The sequence below is a fragment of the Propithecus coquereli genome, unplaced genomic scaffold (genome assembly GCF_000956105.1).
Source record: "Propithecus coquereli isolate 6110/MARCELLA unplaced genomic scaffold, Pcoq_1.0 Scaffold413, whole genome shotgun sequence".
Taxonomy (NCBI): Eukaryota; Metazoa; Chordata; class Mammalia; order Primates; family Indriidae; genus Propithecus; species Propithecus coquereli.
Genome location: NW_012149875.1, coordinates 782803 through 807302, shown reverse-complemented (window position 1 = coordinate 807302; position 24500 = coordinate 782803). Strand labels below are relative to the sequence as shown.

At 42.6% G+C, this 24500-nt stretch overlaps 1 protein-coding gene across 1 annotated transcript in view; it reads left to right on the top strand.

The window, feature by feature from the left end:
• SEMA5A (sema domain, seven thrombospondin repeats (type 1 and type 1-like), transmembrane domain (TM) and short cytoplasmic domain, (semaphorin) 5A) overlaps nucleotides 1-24500 on the top strand; it is a 410707-nt gene that overhangs the window by 237210 nt on the left and 148997 nt on the right. The window contains exons 9-11 of the mRNA XM_012653137.1: nucleotides 10932-11217; nucleotides 14869-15004; nucleotides 20714-20918. Of these exons, the coding sequence (XP_012508591.1) occupies nucleotides 10932-11217; nucleotides 14869-15004; nucleotides 20714-20918 (627 nt within the window). The remainder of the gene's footprint in view (nucleotides 1-10931; nucleotides 11218-14868; nucleotides 15005-20713; nucleotides 20919-24500) is intronic.

The following is a 24500-nucleotide window of genomic DNA, read 5'->3' as shown; positions in this document are numbered from 1 at the left end:
GGCAGATGGTACTCATTCTGTCCTCACTTCCCTTGATTTTTGCCTCCTGACTAATTCTGGCTCCTGGTTAGTTTGGTTCAAATTTCTGTGTCCCCGAGATTTAGCTAGGTCCCTTTCATCCATTCTTAGCACTGCCCAAGACTGTACTTACTCCCACAGTACAGGAGCCCTTGGCCATTCTCCTGCCCCAGCCCTGCACGAGTCCCCATTTCACCTACAGAGGAAGGCAAGGGCACTGCTGCTGCCCTCCCTGTCCTTGTCTCTCTGCTCCCTGGGCTTAGCCTCTGGGAGGCTGCACAGTGCCACTGGCTCTTCCTTCTCTTTCAGGGGTCAGTACATTTTTCTATAAAAGGCCAGAGAGTAAATATGTGAGGCTTTGTAGTCCATATGGTCTCTGTGGCAACGTTTCAATCCTGCCATCATAGGACAAAAGCCGCCACAGCTAATGGATGAATGAATGAGTGTGGCTGAATGCTAATAAAACTTTATTTACAAAACAGGCAGCAGGTAGGAGTTGGCCTATAGGCTGGAGTTTGCCAGCCCTTGTTCTATCTGGAAAACTCTTACCCTAGATGATCCATCTGGCCAACTGACTCAACTCCTTTGAAAATGCACCTTCTCAACTGGACCCCACCCTGACCACCTCATGTGGAATCAAAACCCCTCCTATCTAGCCCTCACGATCTCCCTAAAATGCTCAATTTTAACCTCAGCCGTTACGATCTTTCAGCACATTGCCTCCTTCCTCTGCTAGAAGGAAAGTTCCCTGGTGACCAGGGCTGATGTGTTTTTCTCTCTTGAGTGTCCCACATGCTTATGCCAGGGCTGGGCATAGAGTCAGCACTCAAAAAGTATTTTTTTTAATAAATAAATTAAGGGGTGCTATGCCCTGTCCTTCCAAAACCCATAGGTTAAAACCTAACCCCCATGTGATGGTATTAAGAGGCGGGGCCTTTGGACGTGACTAGGTCATGAGTATGGGGCCTTCACAATGGGATTAGTGCCCTTATAGACCAGGCCCCAGACAGCTCCCTCAGCTCCACTACCATATGAGGACACAGTAAGAAGACGCTGTCCATGAACCAGAAAGCACTTTCTCACCAGACACCAAATCTGCTGGCACCTTGACTATGGATTTCCAGTCCTCCAGAACTGTGAGGAATAAATGTTTGTGTTTATAAGCCACCTAGCTCATGGTATTTTTGTTACATCAGCCAGAACAGACTAAGACAATGAGTGAATAGTCCACTTATTTCCCACACTGGTTCATGAATTCCTTGAGGGCAGAGATGACGTCGGGGCCGCCTTCGTGTGCTCAACATCTCATCTGGTGCCTGAAACACAGCGGAGGCTCCATCAGTATTTGTGGAAGAAGTAGGAGGTAGGCACGCTTCATAAACAATGTTGTTAAACAAGGGAAAATGTGCTATTAGTTGTAACCCAGACCTAACAAAAAAACAGCCACACAAAACAGATTTGTAAGTTTGAAACTGAATCAGTTCTAAAAGTCTGTAAAATCTTCCTTTTGAACCCCCATCTCCTTTGGCTCCCATTTCTAGCCATTGTTTATTTGGTCAGTTATCAGAGGCAGTGCAACGATCGATAAGGTCTTAGAGGAATCTGGAACATTAAGTCATGTGCTTGGTAATAAATATGTTTCAAATTCAGATTTTTCCCCTGTGCCAAAATCACTCTTAAAACAAATTTATGCATTTAGAGGAATACCTTAACAGCCTTAATGCATTAAAATATTAATCGTTAATAACCATATTAAATGATTACTGTAAGGCAGTGTAATAAATGTTTAATGGTTGATGCTTAAAATAGAGAAACAATAAAACTTGCCTTCAAGAAGCTGGCGGTCAAATTGAGAAAACAATAAACTCATGAAAGGGAGAAAATTATATTTTCAAATTAATATTGTGCAAATTGAGTTTGTGAGTTCTTAAGGAACGATGTGCTTGCGCGTAGAGGAAAAACTTCAGTAGGAACTTGGAAAAACTAACTCCTAAATGAGGCTTAATAACTCAGTGTGGACGTCTACAGGGACATCATCTTACTAACACTTGGGGAGCTGCATGTTTTCCTTCTCTGGGGGGAACATTTGCCCATCCCGCTGGGTCCTCCTGGTGAACTCTACAGAGACCTCCATTCTCTGAGATTCCAGCCATGACCTCATATGGAGGCAAGTTTATTTGAAATCCACAAGTGTTCTCATGTTATCATTGTTAATGAGCTATTATAATTCTAGTTAAGAAAATGCTTTTGGTAACAATCTTAAATTCTACTGGTTTGAAATACACTGATGGTGTTACCCGAGCATTAAGTAGACTCTTGAGGTCTTTAAAACGCAATGATTAACCTTCTAATGATTAAAGATAATTTACTTGGAGGAAGAAAATCTCCGCTGTGCTTAAGTCAAGGAGAAATTATTTCTGCTTGTCCTGAATAGAGGTGCTTTGTGGAGCTCAGCGCTTCTCCCTAGGAGCAGCTGCTGACTCCCAACAGCCCGAGCAAAGCCAGGCTGGGCTCACATTGCTGGGCTCTATTCTGGGACAGTGAGAGCCTCCTTGGCAGGGTCCACACAGAGGAGTGCCCAGAGGTGTGACTTGTCTGTGCAAGGTGCCTCCTGGACTGACAACATTGGCTACAGCTGGAAATTCATAAGTGGAAGTGGAGGTCAGAGGACAAGCAAAATAAGGACATGTGGGGACTGAGAGTGAAATATATTTGGGTAGCAAAACTAAAGTATTTATCAGTGAAAAGAAGAAGCTCTGTAAAACCAGAACAAAACCAAGATTGCACAGTCAGCAGCCTAGTTTTGTGTTTACCAAATAAGCACTTGGAGAGAGGCTTAAAAAGGCGTGTCTTTGTGAACAGTGGGTGCTCTTCTGTGATCCAAGTGCAAGGCTGGGGCCTGATATCCAGCTCATTAAAGTTTAAACTTGCCAGGGTGATGGGATGTGGATTGGAAGAATGTCCAGTAAAGTCGTGTGACATGTGGCACAGCACAATTTTCTAATTTTCAGGCCAGATCAAACCTATGAGAAGCCATTGGGCAGACTGTCTGTGCCATGCGGAGTGGACATATTTTCAAAATTGTGTTGCAGAGCTATTCTTATTATCTTCATTGGTCAGAGTTATTTTAAACAGCCCACCTCCATGTGTGTCATCTGCCTGTCCATGCACCTATGGGAGTCTCTGTTACCTCCAGCTATGACACCAGGGGCAGGCAAGAGTCATATTGGCTACTTATAACAACCAGGGAGATGGGTGACTCCACATACATGTCACCTGTAATCTTCCAACAGGGAGAGTGCACCGTTCTCATTCCACAAAAGAGTACTCTGGGGCTCAGGTGGACTCGCCACCTGAACAAGGGCCACACCTGATGTGTACCTGAACCAGGGTTTGAAAACAGATCCTACCCCAGAGTTTGCATCTTTCCTCCTTCATGGGCTCCCAGCCTCTCCTTTGTCTAGTCAACATTTTAGGAAACACCAGCATTGTTCAAGTATCGCATAAAGGATGTGATGCACTGGGATTATGAAACCCAAAGCCGAGGAGCCTGTGGGGTAATTTAATGCAGCCCTTTATGGGTGCGAATGTGTGGTCAGTGACACAGAGAATGAATTCTTACAGTGCTCTTTGAGAACGTGTTATGCTCTGTCCTGGCCATTGAGCCACGAGAGCCTACAAGTTGGGGATCCTCAGAATCCCTTCCAGTCTTGGGCTGAAGCTTCCATATTTGCCAATAAATTGTTTCTAACCTTTGGATTGTAATTTGCACATTTAAAAAGAAAATGGATGGTTGAGTTCTTCCTTCTCCTACCAAGATATTATGGGGATAAAGGCACAAACTGTATACATTGAGTTACGGGGAGATGTGCATAAGAGAGAAATCCACATGAAGAAGATATGCCTCACTGTGGAGAATATAGCGTGTCATGTAGACCTTTACTAGTACTGATACAAACAATTGGGAAAACGGTTCAATGGTCATTGTCTAGAGATCCCCAGAGCAGTTTCCTAGTGACAGTCTTAGATCCCTCCTGATGTCTGGCTGATTATTAATATCACTTCCTTTCGCTCTCAAAAGTGTCCCAGTTTGGACCATAAATCTTACTGTTGTCCTGTTTATGAGACACCCGGCTCTACGTGTTTCAGTATGTTAGCCCCTGTGTTATTCTATCAAATCTCTGGCTTTCCCCCAGGCAGGGCCCTCGCACATGTGTTCCCTCATTGCCACGTATTAGGGGTCGGCTTTCTGTGTTTCTGTGTTATTTTTGCCCTGTCCTAGGTCAACTCAGGAGATAAGGCCAGAGACAACATACTGGTTTCCTTATTCTGTTGTAGCGTACTGCGAGGAAATTTGATTAAAAACTGAATGATGTTATAGCTCAATATCTTCTTCCAGTTAAACCTTATGTGATTTTCTTTTAGTCTTTTAAAATATTTTATAGGTGTTAAAATATTTCTCAGATCTTTGAATTCAATTTAATTTTTGTATTAAGAATCTTGTAAGTTTTGATTTATGATTTTGCAGATTAAATGATTAATTCTTCAAAGAAGTGAGTCTATACATTTAAAATATTATCAGGGAAAAAAGGAACATGGACAATAGACATTATCTGCTTTAAAAAGTTCAGGAATATTCATGAAATTATTTATAACTAATTGAGCCTGGGAATGTGTGATTTGGCAGAAAAGGGGGAGGCTTTCTGCTTAGAATGGGATAAAAGAGCAAATTAGACACCAAAGTCTTTGTCACTTGGAGCTGGAACATTTACACAAATGTCCAGTTAACAAAGCTCCCATAGAAGTAAAGATGGGGAGTTCTAGGGGCGAGTTTGGGGCTTGTAGGGCACATGCCAACATAGAGGTCATCATTCTCATTTAGGGATAAGCCAGCACATGTCCCCATGGCACAAATTGTTCCCATTTGAGTCAACAATCCACATAAATAATGCATTTTCAACAGGTCACATTCCCCTCAAGGGTGGACTCAAACGTGCTGGAACTGCGTTTCCAGTCCCACTGCTGGGGTCTTAGCAACAGCTTTCTTCCCGTCAGGGGCTCAGTGTGCAGCGCACGTGTGGATGGCAGGCTCAGATTCTCAGATTGCTGTGTAATGTCACCCAGGGTGTGCCTGGCCCCATCCCCCACCACCCGGCTCCTCCACCCCACACCCAGGAATCCAAATCCTAAAGTTCTGTTTGAAGCTCCTGGGTGTCTCTCTAATGGCAGTTGAAATCCAATACTCCTTGCTTGGGGCTCCTGGACCGGCCTGGCCTTCTGCCTCCTGTGCTGTTCATCCCTGCACTGGCTTCATTCCATCCCCATCCACCTCAGGGTCCCATCTCAGGCTGTTCCTTCTCTCAGGTGTTCTCTTCCGCTGCCTGTGGCTTGGTGGCCACCTCCCACCTCCATGCTTGCCCCTCTGGATATGGTCAGTAAATGCCTGATGCTAGAGGAGTGCTCTGGCTGGCTTCCAAGGCTCTGTCTATAGCATGGTCCCGGCTACCATGTTTGGTCCCAGACCTGTAGATCCTAATTTGATACACAGAATGCATAATTAATGAGTTAGCTTGTTAATTAAATACTGGTGATCTGTTTAGCAACATGTGTGTTTATATTAATTTGTACGGTGAGAGAGTTATTTTAAATAAACAGTGGTCTATACTGGGATGATTACCAGCCAAGTGCAAGGCACTGGACATCCATTGGTTTGATTCTCACAGTGACTCTGCATGTTGGGTATTGTTGTTGCCATTCTACTGTGGGGGAGACAGGGAAAATGTGCTAGTAAATAACTTGACTCAGTTCATACAGCCAGCAGGTGGAAGTATTGAGCCACATATACCTACACCTCATCACTGCACATATGTGATATGCACACTCGTAGACACAAACATGTATGTCTATAATCTATCATCTGTATGTATCTTTTGTCTATCTTTCCACCTTTTAGTAGAAATCTCAGGAAAAGAACTTTAGTCCACCAATAGCTTTTAATCTACATTTAATTTAATTTAACTTAATTTAATTTTAGTTGAATGATCTATTTTTAATGAATACCTAGATGAAACTAGACTTTCTTTGGAAGCCTGTACAGCACATGTCCATGTAGCCGTGACAATGGAAGCAATGTACACAGTACAGAAAGGGTCTAAAATCTAGGAATGTCTGTGGAAGAGGTTTTATGGTGCCTGACACCAACAACTTAGGGAGCAGGAGACTTCTGGCTGTGTGTCATGGCTAAAGATTGTTTCCATTAACTCATTTTCTTTTTGAGAAATAGCTTGCTCCTTTAAACACTCAGCATGGCTGTGTTTATGCTCCTCAAATTTTGATCACCTTTAAACTCAATATATGGATGTTTGCTCATTTATTGTCATAATGTGAAGTTCTGTTAAATAGAGATTATTCCAAGGGACATCAAAAGTAAATCATGAAATAATAATAATAATAGCCACCATTTATTGGGGCCCCATTATGTACCAGTCCATCTAATCCTTACAGCTTTACAAAGAAGGTCCTCAGCACCCCCAGTTGTCATATGTGGTGACAGAGCATGTCGGATGTCACAGGTCCAGCCCTGGCAGAGCCATTTTCTAGCCTGACTGGAAATGGAAATTATAAAGTGGCTTTTGCTTGTAAAATAATTTATGATAGATTTTGATGCTAGTAAGATGTTTGTTGGAGAACTGGAATTCCTCTGTGCTTTTAATATCCACTCTTGTTGATTTAGACAAATATTTCTTTGTCAAGAACCTTTCAGTGATCTGCTTAATGATGAAGTTGATTCGTTTCAACATGGTGCACCCACATTGATGTTCTAGGCTTTGGCATAGAAAGAACGTAGAATGGAAAGCTTCTTTTTCATGCTCAGCATTTGGTTTTGCATGGTCAAAATCTTCTCATAATTTTTGTTTCTTTTCTTTTTCTCAACACTTATGATTCCTTATATTGTGAGTCTCTTCTCAGTACTCCCATCTGCATGATCACTATTGTGTAAGTAAAGATATGAAATAAAAATTCTTATACCATGAAGTATAATTCTACTTATTAACATTAACATATGTTTTCTATAATACTCTGTAATCCATAACTCAGTATGTTTTATAAAAATGAGAAGAAACAGTTTTTGTGCATATATTTATATATAAGCTGACATATACTCATGCCTGTTTTTATTCTGAGTTAGTTAGCAGCACACTCCAGTTCTCTCTCTCCCATGCACTCATATTCATTGTAGACTGGAAGGCAATGCCTGATTCTGACTTGTTCCATTCGCTCAGGCGCGACAGGTACTAGTTTGTGGTGAATTGCATTTTAAGAGACAGAACGTAAATAACTGAAGGAAAACAACATGCATCTTCTTATCCTGCCCGGTGATATTCAAATGTCCCCTACCTCTGAATTTATATCTATAAATATGAGAGATGTTTGTCTGCATAACAGTTCTTCCTGCTTTTTTACTATCTTTTGAAGAGGAACAGGATGCAGGCTGAATTTCAAGAGGCTCTGCTTTCCAAGAAACAGAGCTTCCCAAGTTAACAGCGGGTCACCCAGTGAGGGACCTGCCATCGGCCTGAAGGATCACCATAGAACTGCAGGATACGTTTCGAAATGTAATCTCGCTCCGAGACCAACATGACCTGTATGTGCTAAGGTGTGAATTGGGGAACAACATCTATTACATACTGAACACAAATTCTTTTCTTGTTTTCTCAAACAAGAGGTAAAAATGCACTTGAACATTCTATCAGAACTCTATTTTGTCACCTGACTGGAATACTGGTCCAGGGGGTGTGGAGGGTCTTGGAGGCTCTCTCTGGAAAGAGGCAGCTGTGGGTGTCTGCTGACCATCACTCAGTTTCCCTCTTATCTGAGAAACCCACAGGGGTGTGGCTCACTGGCATGGAAAATGGACATGGAATGACCCCCGACAGTCATTTATTGTCACCCTGAGGCTATCGTGGGTGCCATTTGAAACACCATCTCCAGAGCTGGATCAAACACTTCCCAACAATATTCTTGTTTAATAAGTCCTTGAATTGTTGGCTTCTTCCTCCCACATTTTGTTCTTTCTGAATCATTCCTGATGGCTCTGATACCTGTAGGTTTGTTTTATCTGGTTATTTATCTTGCCTTCTAGTCAGTTCTAAAACCCTTCTCAGTCTGTCCCTGGGCTAACCACTCCCACTGGAATGGGATGACTCTCCAGCCAAGAGCTCACCATTTTGGTTTCTAAAGCATTGTCCAGAAATCCAAATCCTACACTTGAATGTTGTTGGCGTATTGTTAATTGATTGTTCTCTTGCAGATGACTATTTTTTCAGTGTAGTATAATGGTAAGTTTGTAGGCTCTAAGGTCAGACTACCTGGATTCAGGACTTCCCCTCACCCGCCCCTCCCCCATTGCTAGTTGTGTGAACTTGGACAAGTCACTAAACCTCTGGGCTTTAGTGTCCTCATCCATGAAATGGGAAGAGTAGCACAGCACCTACCTCTGTGTGAGTTTAATGGGAATATGAGCACTGAACTTATATTCAAGTGTAAAGCCCTGAGCCTGTACAGAGCTTGGCACAAGAGTTAACACGCTACGTACATTGGCTGTTCTTATGATAAACCCAACCTTGACCTGGAAGAAACCATGAAAGATCTTTTCTCCTTTGCAGCTGTTTGTTTTCCTGCTCGAGACCTTCTAGAGACTACAGATAGCACTATGTGGTTTCCATGCCATTTGTCCTCAGGTGAATAGCAGAAGTGGGTAGTTGTCAGTCCTCTGTGTCTGATACATTTTGGTAGTCTCTGCCTCACTCCTCATGGGCATGTGCTGGTCACCTTAGTGCCAGGATAGACACACCTTGTCCCTTGATTTTTCTTTCTTTATTTTCTCCATCTTAGATAGAATTTGTTGTTGCTGTTGTTGATGATGAGTATGGTGGTGACTTTTTGTTTGTTTATTTTTAGTACAATGCTCCAACCGTAGTCCTGGTTATATAACCCTGGGTGCAGGACCCATTTTGAAATGATTTAACCTTCTCTTTAGAATTAGACATGCCAGGAATGTTTTCTTTAGACACCAAATATAGTTTTGTAATTGTTCCCTGTCTTTGCTTTTGGGGTCTGCTTCATCAAGTAATTCTCTTTTGGAGACTTGTAGGGAATACGGATTCAAAAATACCCCCAATATTTCCTTTATGTTCCCAAAACATAAGTTATAAATATGTAACCTGCTGTTTTGCAAGCAGCTCTCCAGAATATTAAAGCATAGTATTACAGTAAACATATCTAACTTCCATCGCATACCCTTTAATACAATTCAGTTTTTTTTTTGTTTAAATATCCATTTCAGGTGAAAGAAATAGTGATCTAAGAATATGTTTGACAGTTTATAAATTAAAATTAGTTCTCGTCAAAATCTCAGCATGTTACTTGATGTGCTTAAATGACTTAACGGTATATTGTACTGAAGGGAAAAGCATAATACATAAGCCATTTAGTATTTTTGTTACATTTTTGAAAGTTGAATTAAATTGAAACATTTTGTGATGATACCGATTATATGTATTGATTGAAAATTGGCAACAGTCTTTATGGACAGAATGGCAGAGTAGTCAACCCCAACTCCATGTCAATGTCTACATTTCAGACCTTAGGTGAGCCAGTGTCTTATTCTTAGCAGTAATGACTTGTCTTGCAGCCAATCATAGTTTTAGTTGTCCTGCCAATAACATGTTTATTGGTACAATCCAATTGGATCTGGAAAAATACAAGGCCAATTGAATTGCCCCAATAAACTAATTTTCCCTGAAAATGTGTCCTTGTGGATGTAGCTGTTGTCTTTATCTTTCTATTAATTTTGAACACCAAAGGTTATTGCCATAATTATCCTAATTGCACCATAAAATTCGGATGCTTGCTGATTGAATGGAAAGCTCTCAGAAATAGAGAAAAGAATAAGAATGAAACCTGGTTATTAGAGGTTTTAAAGGCAAATATAAGGGCATATCTGTGTCTGAAATGGTTTCATTTCTATTTTCAGTGATCTCAAACAGGAAGTTAGGACGCTAACACTTTGAATGCTATATGTAAAATTCTGTTCATAATCAATGCTTCCTAAATTCCTGATGAACTTGGTGGTTAAAGGTTTTGCCATAATTTTGTCATTTCCGAATCCCCATTTTAAGCTAATTATGAGACCAGGAAGCTACAAGGCAATGTCTCCATCTCAGTACTCTTCCCTCCTCTAAATGGATTTCCCCGCAACCCAGAAATAAGAAAATAAGATTTTATTCTCACACTTACATGGTCACCATAATAATGGGATTGCTAAAGCTAATTCCAGGCACTAATTTTATGGTTTTATTACAGTTTTTGTTTTAGTTTCCATCAGTGAAAAAACATTTTTGGAGTCCTTAGTAAAATCACATAAATTGTGTCGAAGTCATATGAGTGGATATAAGTCGAATAATTTTGTTGTCTTGCACACAAACAGGACTGTAGACTCCTAGTTTCTGAATCACATTTCATTCTTTTAGTCTTATTTTCTCCCTCTCTTTCTGAAGATTATGTAAGAATTTGCAAATGAAGTCATGCATATTGCTTTAAAACGTACTGCACCTCTTCGCTGCCTGTTTTTGATGGCATCAACGTCACGTTCACTTGTGCACTGATTTAGTTCGGGATACTTGAGGGTGGAATGACGCTGATGACTACCTATCATTCGGAACTTGCGTGTGACACTGAGCTTCCCAGCAGCGTAGGTCATTAACCTGCTCACAGGGCCTCCCACTTGTCTCATAAGAACCAGGCGTTGTCTAAACAAAACCACATCTCTTTGGAAGAAATACCGAACAGGTAAGACAAAAAAGGATTAGTACATGGATGTTGAGATTTTTCTTCTTTCTTGTTGTTTCCAGAACCAAACTTCGTGTCATCTTATGACATCGGAAATTTTACCTACTTCTTTTTCCGAGAAAATGCCGTGGAGCATGACTGCGGGAAAACCGTGTTCTCCAGGGCTGCCCGGGTCTGCAAGAACGACATCGGAGGGCGGTTCCTGCTCGAGGACACCTGGACCACGTTCATGAAGGCACGCCTGAACTGCTCGCGCCCCGGGGAGGTCCCCTTTTACTACAACGAATTGCAGAGCACTTTCTTCCTGCCCGAGCTGGATTTGATCTATGGCATCTTTACCACCAATGTGTATGTAACTTGAAATAATTTCTTTCCCTGCTCTTTTACTCATTCTGAATAAGTCTTTTGTTCTTTGACCTTTGAGGTTTCAGAGTTGCTCTAAAGGAAATCTTTCTTATTTTACTGGGCTAACTGCCAAAAAAAAAAAAGACTTTTCAGTATGAACTAAATGTTAGGCAAATGTTAGACAAAGATATGTGATTTGTGAGACTTGTATTAGGAAAATAAAGCTAATCAAGAAAGCTTTGCTCTATCTTTAGGAAATAGTAATATCAAATTATTCTAATGTGAATTGCTCCTTCCTGACTTGCCAATGTGTTCGGGGCACTTTCTGAGTTACTTGTTTATGTTAGATGTATTTTTTTCCTGCACACAAGTTATGCATTTGTACATAATGAAAGCAGTGTTGTCTGGAAAGTCTGATCTACGAGATAACACAGCTCTTGCCTCCACCCTGGTCTCATATGAAATGCACATTCTCACTTTCTGATAGCTGCATTTTAGACCATCATTCTAGAAGAGGGCTAATGTAGGCACACATTTTTGTAAATGACAATTATTCCTTTTAAATATTTTTGGAAAAAGTATGTTTTTTTTTTTCTTTTCTTTGGGGGAATTAATACTCCTAACTTCAGAACAGTCAGTATTTGGACTGGGTGAACGCTACAGAGATTTCTGACTACTCATTCATGCTTCGTCTGGCGGAGTATCAATGACCCCGCAGTTATTTCAGTCCTTAGCTGGCATGCTGTCTGAGACACAATAGGGGCACACCCTGGTCCCAGGAATTAAATAACACACTGAGGCTCTGTCCCCAACAGGGGCTGTGCTAATGATGATCCCATACTATGGGGTCTGGTTTGGGCCACCTTTGAAATCTGTAACGTGGTGACCTAACACTTTGGACAAAAGCCAACTATTTTTATCCAAAGTAAAGAATGCAAACCTGGAGGGGTGGGATGTGCTCATAAACAGGGCAGATGACCAGCAGTCTTGGTTTATCTGGAATTATCCCAGTTTTAGCATCCAGGAAAGACTCATATGCCTGGGTGTCACCCTATTGTGTCTGCTCTGTGTCCTAAGTATTTTTAATTTTTTAGTATTTTTTTTTGATTTTTATCTTTTGGTGATAAAAATCTGGCATCATTGCTTTATTTATTTTTTATTTTTTTTTTATTTCAGCATATTATGGCAGTACAAATGGTTAGGTTATGTAATAAGTATTTTTAATTTACTTTTTCATCTCTTGGGCATCAGAAGTTTGTCCCTGAATCGAGCTTCTGAGGAGTCACTTCTTGTTAACCTTTCCTCCCTGCTCTCTCCACTGCTGAGCTCAAGTGTTAACATTTGCTTAATAACGTGCACTCCACAAAGGGTCTTCTTTCGGACATGAAGTCAGAAAAACAAGGCTAACATGATGGCCCTGTGCCCAATCCCACTCCACCACGACCATCTCTATTGTAAATCTGGTCTTCAACTCCAGAGGTTATTTTCTCTCTTTGATAAGTTTCTTTAAAAAAAAATCAATTTACAGTTTCTGAAGTTGATTTGCTTTCCAAAACCTTAGTTAAGAAATAGGGCAGTCTGCACAAGATAAATGTTCAGTTGCTCAGTTGACATCAATTTTACACACAATGGGAGCTGGGCTTACTTAGCTGTTCATTCCCCTGGCTCTGGGTAAAAAAACAAAACAAAACACCAATTTCAAAAGTTATGTAAGTGCTGTGTCTGAAACATTCGAAGATGGTGAATGGCCAATTTAGATAGTTGCAAAAGTAAGTTTCAGACTATGCCGGACTGTCTTGTGTTGCAGATTCGCATCATGTCAGAAGTCACCCAAATGGAGCATCTCCACTGGCAGAGAGGGAATCGCCGCATCTCCCTTTCTCTCTGCAATACTTTTTTCTTACTAAGGCTTGGGGATGAATTTATGATACACCCCTTTTTTTACGACACATCCCACCACTCCTCCCTTCCATGTCTAGTTTTGATCTTCTCAAAAGATGGCCACATTCTTGGTGAGATTTGCTTCAAACTGAAAGGGAACGAGGACCAGAGGTAGCGCCTAGCTGGTTACGTCCAGTCTCTGAATTAGAAGGCTGCCCGACGCTCTGGCTGGACTTGGTAGCTCAGGGTTGTGGTTGCCTCTGTCCATCCATCAAGGTTTCTTAGCACTTGGAGAATCGGGGGAAGGTAACTGTTCTGATCTGTTCTTCCTAACATCTGCTGGTGCCTCACTGGCCCCTGGAGGGGTTCCCTCCTGGGTCCGACCTTCTTTCCGCAGCACAGTTGCTTTCTTGTTCTTACTAAAGTTCAGTCATGTGTTCAAAGCCTAATTCTTCCCTGCACTCATGTTGTGACTTATCTCCTTCCTTTCTGAGGATAAAGAAGAGTGAAAAGACTGATAGGAATAAATTCATCTTTGGCGTCCCCCCTTTGCTCTGCAGCACGGGGCCTGTGTGCCTCCTGCCAGCCCCTGTCGTTGGTGCCGGTCGCCCAGAGCAAGCACGTCCCTGCCCTCCAGGCCCTTACCTTCCCGTGAGACATGTTACTGTCTTGGAGAATTCAGAATCTTTCCTGAGGTTCAAGTCCAGCCCATCTCTTCAGTAACTGGGCCACTGTGGGCGAGGGTCCCCTCCTCACTGTGCCTCATTTTCCTTATCTGTGAACTTCCCTTACCTCATAAAGATTAAATGAATTAGAAGCAGTAAAGCCTTTAGAAGAGTGGCTAGCACCTATTTAGCTTCAGTATTTGTCAGATAAAACAAATACAAGGTAGGTATTTCAGTTTTGGAGTTTCCTTGATTTTTTTCTCTAATGCAAATAAAACAATTGCTGAGATGTGGACGCAGTATTGTCTCAGCATTAACGTGGAAAGTGAAGCTTCCTACTTTTAACTCTGTTTCCTCTTTGAGATCCCGAGCTGAGGTGAAAATGGAAATCTATTTACACAATCATCTTGCTGTTTCCTTGCTTAGTCAAAGGGCGCTGATTTGCTGAGAGTCCCCCATTCATGACTTTCTCTGCAGAGCTTGAATTCTGAATTACAGCTTCAAGATTCCACATGTTAGTGCTATGTTGTTTTTCTCTCTGACTCTTTGAATTTAAAATCCCTTTTAAATAAATAAAGAAAAATGAAGGGTCAGACGATCACTTTTCTCAAAGTACTATAAGTTAATTATTTTTAAAGGATCACAAATAAACACAAATCCCTGGGTATTAAATAATAAAAAATAGCAAAAACCCAAGAAAATTAAGTCTCCCCTCCCACCAGGCAAAGTAACCAGATAAACGGGTTGGGAAGGCAGCCCCACAAGGCAGAAAATCAGCTCCGTCCTCTGGAGGAGAAAGTCCTTTCCTTCTATAATTTAAAAGATGTAACACACAGCTCTTCAAAATCCCTCACTGCCCCATTGGCTGGGTAAACTAATCCCCTCTGGCGGGATTACCCTGTCACAGCCGCTAACTAGCCAGTTCCTATACCAAGGCGCTTGTTCCTCCGCAGGGAGCCCCGTTCTCTGCTCCAACTTCATGCTCTTGGGATGTTTGAGAGACGGTGGCCTGGAGGTCTCTGGAAGCTTCTCAGCGGAGGTCAGTGGAGGTCAGCATTCGCTGCTGGGCCCTCTGACCCGCCCTCTCCTTTCTCTCCTCGGCCCCCAGGAACAGCATCGCCGCGTCGGCCGTGTGCGTCTTCAACCTGAGCGCCATCGCGCAGGCCTTCACCGGGCCCTTCAAGTACCAGGAGAACTCGCGCTCCGCCTGGCTGCCCTATCCCAACCCCAACCCCAACTTCCAGGTAACTTCAGGGGCACAGGGGCACTTGGGCGAATGCAGACACCGTGTGTAGACAGGCAGGGAAACTGGAACCACGGGTGCATGCACCTGCAGCTGCAGTGCCCCCGGCCCCCGCGGACAGTCCCCCACGCCTCCTCTGGGCTAATGTCAATGGACCGGGGCCTTTTGTCAGCTGTGGCACTTGGGCCAGAAAAGGGCCTGTCGTCAGCGGTGATGCCTGAGACTGGGCTGAAAAAGGCCAGCATTCTGCAGCGCGTTAGGAACCCAGGCGGCAATTAGTACTAATGATGCCGGGCTCCGCGTCCCCAGAACGCCTAATCCCTAATGAATGGCGTTCTAATGAATGGGTGCGAGGCACAGAGCAGTGCAGACGCAAACAGGATTAGAGCTCTAATTGGCAAATGTGGCGGGTTTCCTGTTGGAGAGGAGAGAACGTAGAGGGGAGAAAAGGAGATGGAGGCTGTTCGTCTACAACCACAGAAGTGCAGGGGGTTCAGCCTGTAAGGGCCTTGTGAGCACTCCCACCTCCCAGCGTGCAGAAGCTGAGACCCAGAGAGACGGAGCGATTTACTCATGTTTGGTCGGTCAGCAGGTATGTTCATCTGCTTGGCGTGCTGCAACAAAACAACACGCACTGGGTGGCTTAAAACAGACACATTTATTTTCTCACTGTTATGGAGGCTAGAAGTTCAAGATCAGCATGTAAGAAGGGACCTTTTCTGGTGAGAGCTCTCTCTTCCTGGCTCACAGATGGCCATCTTCTCGCCGTGTACTCACATGGTCCGTGGAGAGAGACAGCTCTGGTGTCTCTTCTTATATAAGGGCAGCCATTCCCCCGGGTCAGGGATCCACCCTTATGACCTCGCTTACACTCATTTACTTTCACAGAGGCCCCACCTCCAAATATAGCCACGCTGGGTGTTGGGGCTGCGACAGATGGATTGGGAGGGGCACAAACATTTAGTCCCTAACAGCAGACTTCCCTTGAGGGCTTCTCGACAGCTTTCGTAGGAGCATCGTCGTCGTCACCCTGCATGGAAATTTTAGCACCAGCGAGTCCCAGACACCCTGTTCGGTGCTTCAGATGCATCATCTTGCATTATGGCAACAGGGCCGTGATGAGCGATGGGTTTCTACATACAGAGAAGCAGCCTTGGGGCAGATACTCTGGCTCAGGCAACACCGCTGATTAGTGACCGTGCTGGGATCCCAACCTTGGTCCTCAGATGCAAAACCTCCTCCTATTCTGACTAAATGACTGCTAGTTACCATTACTAATCAGTGGTAGAAGTGGGTGCTGTGTGCAGGACTCCAAATCCTGATTGGGCCATCATCCCAAAGGCTGTATGCTTTGGCTTCTGAGAAGACTGGGAGTATGGAAAGATTCGGTTATTTACACTTTACTTGGACTTTGTCAAGGACCATTCAATTATATTTGTTTGAGGGAGTTTTTTTGTTGTTGTTGTTGTTTTAAAATTTTTGAAAGAGCGTGGGGTTCAGAATAAGATAACTGGTTTACATGTCATCTTTACCATTTACTGCTTTTTTTGGCAAATTATTTAGCATCTTTTATCTCATATTTTCATCAATAAAATGGGGAATGATGGATACAAATTCATAGGAATATTTTAGGAGTAAATTTCTATAATACTGATTAATGTGCATTGCTTACTGTATAAAGTATTTGATTAAAATGACTCTTAGGGACCATTTATTTGATGCCTTCTGGGCATTACATGTTGGGTAAATACATACTTTGTCTCATGTTCTCCTCTTGTATAGAGGAGAAAATACAGCACTCCTTTTAAGAAAGTCCTTGTAAAATCCTGAAGGTTAAAAACTGAAAGATGCTTATTCTATTTATAGTATACTTTCAATTATTGATGTTTTTATCACAAAAGTCTCACAATGAACAGAGTGACTTAATAAACTTTGTAGTTCCTTACCTCCAGGCAGTGGATAACTTTTAGCTGGTTCATCTGGATACATTTGTAGCACACAGCAAATCCCCTCATTTCCTAAGGCCAAAAGCATCTGGTTTTATAATGCCAGTGTCACAAGAAGGGCTTACTTTCCTTTATGAGCTGGAAGTGGGTCCATGCAGCATAATGAATGAAGCATGCAGAAATGTGGCATGCACTGCAGGCAGGAAGCTTGCATAGCTGAGCTCGTCTTTTGGGGTAGAATTTAAGACTTGTAGGGGACCAAAGTTATAGATTATAGTGATTCTTTGTATAACTCCTAGTATAAATAAGGACCAAGTGTTTTCTTCTTTGCTGTCTTCGATAGCCACACTGGCATAGGTATGCTGATGGACATTCATGAAACCATTCAGACAGGCATGGAGTAGGAATTCACTTTGAAAGATCTCCTCCACCAGATGGGCCTTATGTTTGCAATAACTGACAATAAGAAGTTGTTGGATTTTTTAAATTCTTACTTTTTATATTGACATTTGGAATTTATTGTAGCACTCTATATACCATGAATCAAAGAAGCAGAAAGGGAATTCAGATTCAGGAAGAAGAACGGGTTAGGAGTGACAGTGCATGATATTTCAGCATTTAATATAGAAATCTCAATTGAAAACAATAATGAAACACCAGAAACTATTTCTTATTTTTCTCAGTCGCAATCTAGAAACCACCCTAGGTGGTGCTTTAAAGCCCACCGTGTTAGTGACTCCAGTCTTCAAAGTCATCCACACCCTAAGCCTTACTAAGAAAAGCATCAGTTACTAAAATGAAACATCATCTAGACACAGCTACAGTATAGGGCAGGCTCCAGAAATTTCTGTGCAGTTTTGATTACCACTGATCAGAAAGGATGAAGTCCAATGGAAAAAGAAAGTGGCCACTTGGATGAGGAGGCTGTTGCTGGGGGAACCAAGAGCAGAGATCTGGCTGTTGCCATCAAGACCCTTGGATACTCAGTGCATGTTTGCGGCAAGGTGGGAGGGAGCAGGGAGGCAGGTGAACAGAAGGGCCGTTAGAATCGGGTACCCTTAGCAGGAAGATAGGTGATTGCAGGCTGGACCACCAAACCAATCCACAGATGGATTGGTTGTCCTTTAAACAAGTAAATATATAAAATGCAAGTATTTAATATTACTATTTTTCAAAATTAGAGTTACTGACGTTATTACTTAAAGAGGTGTTGGCATGATACCCAGGGTGGGTTGTAAGCCCCATGAGGACAGTGGATGTGCTTTTATTATTTTCCTCTTGCATGCTGTCCCCAGGGTGTCACCCAGTGCCCCACACGGACACTGCAGGAGACCAGCATGCAAGGCACAGCTGCAGAATGTACAATCAGGAGAGACTAGGTAGTGTGCTTACACTCTAATAAATATAGCCTCTAAATTTGAACCAAAAGTATTTGAAACTGAATCCTTGGGCAGGATTTTCATTATAGGCTGGCAAAAGAAACCAAGGAGTAGTAGAATATACTTCAAAACCAGTTCTTGACCATTCAGGCAGATGACTTAAATGAGTCCCGTGGTCCGGGAATGAGGACTAGAAGGCAAAGCTAGTGGCCCTGCTGTGTAGCCCAGGCCGCTGGGAGCTCCCTCCTGGGTCCCCCACCTCTCGTTTCCTCCAGAGCAGCCAGAGGTCCTCATTTTTACATTATGCTTCCTGGTTTTTGTGATACCAGTTTTTTACAGACACCTCGCATACGTAGCATCCGAAACAAAAACCTGCGTGCACACTTCACCCAGCAGGCAGGTAGCTGACTGCCACCTGTGCCTTAGGTATTGCTGTCGATTTCAGGAATAAAACCACTGAACACAAAGGCATCCTCAGAACTAGAACTCACCTGCATAAACTTCAGATCCAGCCCAGTGGAGCTCTTTTTCATTTTTTAAAACACTTCTTGACAGGCAATGTTCCTGCCCTCCAAGTGTTACTATTTGATACTGTAATTGTATAAAATCTCCTAGCACATTCTCCCTTCAGCCCCCAGTGGTGATTGCTTGTGTACTCACTCTCTGATTCCTTCCCTCCTTTGTTTGTTCACTCATTTCCCTCCAGCCGCTGAAGCTCAATGGACCGTAGAATCGCTGTCCTGCTACAAGACGAATGCATTTACCATTTACCATTGGCTGAATGGCTTCTCTGTGCCAGGCACATTGTCCTGTTCTTTGGCATTTACAAGGACTTTCAATTAATTTACAAATACTTTCCACTGATTATCTCAGCTGGTCTCACAACAGCCTTGAGAAGGGAACAGAGTAGGTATTTTTCTAGCCACTCTGCAGGGAACAGAAAGAAGCTGAGAAGCGAGGCCCTACTTGAGACCATGTGGCTGGAATTAACCCCTCACCTGAGACCACGAGGTTCCAGAGTTATGGAGCCAAAGGACCCCCTGGGTCACAGGTTGCAGGGCCGAGCCCTCCACCTGAACTCACACGGACCCTTCAGGCGGGACATGGGGCGCTCCTGCAGGAAGTTGATATTAAATTATTGGACTAAACACATGAAATTCATTTAACTTTATGATTCTCTTATTCTACAATCAGCCTATCATTTTATGGCATGTGGGCATTTTACCAAATGCTACAAAAATATCATCTACTTTAAAAAAAGCAATTTCCATCTTATACATTCGCATTTGTAACCTGTTATAAAACCAAGAATTAGAAATACCTCTCATAGACAATAGTTTCCAGTGGTGTGGGCCCGGAAGTTCACTTCCATCAAACCTACTGTGTGAAGTGCTGCCGAGGACCAGTCACCATCTGTACCAGGATTTCATGTTTACGAAAGACATGAGATGGTTTGGTGGTGATGTTCTGATTGTGATCTCGGCTCCACGAAAGCCCTGCTTTCTTTCCTATCCCTCTTTTTACCTTGTCCTTACTGGAGACTGTCATAAGTAACACCTGCCAGCCTCTCTGCAGCACAGGTCTGAATTTAATTCTCAGCAATTTGCAGGCCTGAGCCCTCCCTTGTATGTGCGGGATTCACCTTCATGATATTTGCTCTATCTGCAAACCTTTCTTCCTTCCTTCTTTTCTACTCTCTTCTTCCTCCTATCCTCACTTCCATTGTCTCATCTCTCTCTCTCTTCTTGTAAATTTTCCGTTTTCTTTCTCAGATTTCTAGACTCTAAACAATTTTTTTAAATTTATTCTAACTTGGAATATAAGCACAAAGCAGTAATGCTAGCACAGTGTTTTTGCAGCCCATGTGAATGATATCAGAATATTACATGGACCACAGATTAAAATGGCATAATGCTACTGCCACAGAATCCATGTCTTGCTTCTAGAGCCACTGCTACAATAGGAAAACTAATAAATCAATATGATGTCCCTGATTGCTACATTTTCAATTTGGTTACCTGATTTATCAGACAAATATAATAGTATGCATTGAGCCAGACAGCTCTCACGTGACTCCACGGGAGAGGAGTTTCTAGGTATGTGCTGTTTAAGTTAGCAATGACTTCCAGTTTGTTTTTTAAACTTCTGATCCGTTCATTTAGGATGGTGTTGAGAGACTCCCCAGTATGATGTGTTCAGATCTCAAATGGGAGGGATGCTGAGGATAGGAGCATCAGGGAAATGGAGAAGCAAACACGTTTGCATGCTTTAGTTATTCATTGTGGCTTGTTCAGTTTCCAAGTCACCCTCCGGCTGGGGTGGCCACACCCAGCTGTGGGTGTCCAGGCAGTGGGTTCCGGTAACATGGCCTGTCTTCTCTTGCAGTGCGGCACCGTGGACCAGGGCGTGTATGTGAACTTGACAGAGAGGAACCTGCAGGATGCTCAGAAGTTCATTCTGATGCATGAGGTGGTGCAGCCAGTGACCACCGTGCCCTCCTTCATGGAGGACAACAGCCGCTTCTCCCACGTGGCCGTCGACGTGGTTCAGGGCCGAGATGCACTCGTCCACATCATCTACTTGGCCACAGGTAGGAGCTCTGCCCTCCTCTGAGGAGTTTTCTGCCACCTTCTGATTTCGTGTTTTGGATTCTAAGCATGCAATTTCAATCTCAAGCTCTGGGTCTGTCTTCTTTCCTTGCAACCCACAAAACCCACGATGCTCACTTATATCTTCCTCATTCTCAGTGCATCTTTTTGGAAATCTTAATTTCACTTTCTCTCTTTGTTCACCATATTAGTCGTGATATTAATTGGAAAAACAATGGCTTGTTTCTTAACTATCATTCCTCAACTATTCATAAAATAAGTCTTTTCTTTGCAAGACCATTTTAATTTGGGTGATTAAGACAATGGAGTGCTTTGTTAGAGGACATTGCTGGATAAAATATTATCTTGGGATTGTCTTGGTGATATCTAATTAGTTCAAAAACAGTGCTTCCAGAAAAATATATCTGTGGACAGTGGGAGAACATGTTTTTGCACATAAATAACAGAATATTTTGCGGCAAACGTAAGCAACAATGTTCATCAAATCACAAATAACAATGAGAACTCTTCAGTTTCCAAAGTAACTAGCGTGTGGTAGGCACATTCCATCTCAGTTTATTCCACAGACAGGTCAGGTTGTGCAAGGCCAGCCTCGGGGACCAGGGTCAACTCTGCACACATGCCCACCTCTTTCCTGCCTTCAGGTCCCCAGACAAGGCAACCTCACTGTGGAATCTGTTCCCCTCATTCTTTGTCCAGTGTTCTGTATAATTGGTACCTTCTCATAGAACACAAAATCATCTCAATTCATAATTATATATTTATCAATTAAGGTTTATTAAATGAAGTTGCTGTAGCAACTGAACCTTTACTATTTGTCAAATTCATTTGAAGCACTGCACAGTAAACTGGTGAGCAGACTGGCACTGCCCTGCCATCCTGGAGGCCATGTCCTAATGTGGACAGAAGATAATAAATAAACCAGTCAGTTACAGGCCAGAGAGACAACGACAAGCAGATGCATAAAGAGGGATGTGGGCGCGAACACCAGGCAGGCTCTTGTCCCAGCTGGGCAGGGTCTGCCTCAGCCAGGAGGGGACTATTATGCAGAGTGCTGGCTGCAGAGGAGGAGCCAGCCCTGTATCCAAGATTGAAACAGCCAAGGCTGCAAGATGCAGGCTGGAGGAGCTATGGGCAGTGCCACTGAGCATTCAAGGAAGATCAGAATGGATGCGACCACTGGATGGGCAGATGGAGGCTGCAGGTGCCTCTAAGGGCCAGTCTGGGGGAAGGAGGGGAGGAGAGGCAGGGCATAGGCAGAAATCAAGTAGAAACAGCTGCTCAGAGCAGCTCCTCCTAAAGTGATTCAGGGAAGAGGAATAGAGAATTGACGCGGTGTCTGGAGGGGATGGAATGTCAAGGAAGGGACCGTCGTTTATTGTTGTTTGTTTTAAGAGAAGGAAAGGAATTACTATTGCACTGTCTGTCTTGCTCACCAGGCTTCAGATGGAAATTGTATCTTTTTTTTTTTTTTTTTGCCATTTTTATCATTAATGCTCTGCAGAGTGCATGGCATGGAGTAGGTTTATGGAATGAATGAACTGGACCTTTCCAAAAATGTTCCTAGTTTTTCATCATAAGTGTTCATGCTAATGCCACAGAGAATAGGGCCATCTCCTTGCAATCCTAGGAGGCAGTTGAGGTTCTCATCAATACCTCAGGGGTGGTGGGTGGTGGGGAATGTGGTTATCCTTGAGCAGACCTGGGTGGGTCAGTGCAGAACAGCCTGAGGTCTCAACGGGAGCCTTCTGATCTACTCTCCACCCGAGGCCACGGGAACATGATGTTTGCTTCCCTTATGTTTATAATGATCTGTAGTGAGCTTCTGATGATTTATAATGAAACTCTCCAGCTTTTATTTTGATGAATGTCTTAATCAATCAGATTATTATAACAAATTACCATAAACTGGGTAGCTTAAACAACAGACATTTATTTCTCATGGGTCTGGAGACAGGAAGTCTGAGGTCAAAGTGCCTGATGATTTGTTTCCTGGTGAGGGCTCTCTTCCTGGTTTGCAGACGGCTGCCTGCTTATTATGTCCTCACAAACTGAAGAGAGAGCTTCACTCTTCTGTCTCTTCTTATAAGCGCACTAATACCATTCATAAAAGCTCCATCCTTATGATTTAATCACCTCCAAAGGACCCACGTCAAAGTAACATTTCATTGGGGATTAGGGCTTCAACATATGAATCTTGGGGGAACACAAACATTTGATCCATAGGTATGAGCAGATTCTTCTACCATTATTTAAAACATGCCCACAGGAGCAAAATATTTGAGAATTTTTTATTATAAACAATATGTTTGAACAGAATCTAAATCAAGTCAAGATGGATTGAGATAAATCGTAGATCTGAGATGAAATTATAGTCAACACCCATTGCTTTGTCAACAGCACAGCTTCTAGAAACTTGCTTCTGGAAGCCTGTTTGGAATGGTTTCCTGACAACCTGCCACTTCCTCACACCCATCCCCTGCACTATAATGAGGGGATGAGCTCAGGCCTCAGCAGCTATGGGGAGTTTAGGCTGCCTGATGCTGTCTCCGGGTTTGCAGATCTGATTTTGATAGTGAGATGCCATGTGTCATTTGGTAAATGTATCTTACAGAGATTCACTTTATTGTTCCACAGACCTGATTTTTTGCTTTTGTTTTAATCTACTGCCTATTTACAAATTGAATCATGATGTACATCAAATATTGCTAATTTGAATCCCAGGTCAGGATTATGGGTGAGGATGCTGTGCATAGAACTCTTCTGTAGTTCTCATTGCTCACTAATCAGGGTGTCTGTTAAACTCCGGGGAAGGAGGAGCTCGCAGTGGGTGAAGGCACCTTCCAGCAGGAAGCAACCTCGTGGATACCTGGAGTCCCACAGAGATCCCTGCCCCAAATCCTACGTGGTGACTCAGGGCAGGCACACAAAAATTCTGCTCCAAGCTGGATTCCCAGACAGCATTTAAGCTTGTTTAGACTAGCTTGACAATTCTAAATTCATGACCTCTATAAATTAGAAATTTCATGTCTCAACTGTCTATGGATCTTTTCATTTAACTCTTACTGCACTGTTTACTATATTTTGAAGGAGATATCTTCTTATGCAAATTATCATTCATGATAATATTTAGTTTTAAGGAATACCATTTTTTTGCCAATCTAGTATATAGTCATCTTTATTTCCAAGAAGTTGAATACTAGAAAAAATATCAAAAAATGCCCATATAAATTAACTAAATGTGCTAAAAGCTAAACAACTCCTGACAAGTAGGAATGTTAAAGATTAGAGTTTTGACTTTTCAAATTCAAAAGGCTGAAGTTTATCTGGTCTCTTATTTATATCTTGCCCCGGAAGGGTCACATCATGGCAAACCAGGGACATTCATCTCCTTTGATATTAAAACTGATATTGAGTGCATATCCTTTCAGTCTGATTGCACATGGCTATACCTTATCCAGGAATTAATAAGTGCTCAAATAATTTGAAATGAGTACACTAAGTCCTCACTTAACGTTGTCTGTAGGTTCTTGTTGACATGGATGCGGAGAGATAGGAACACT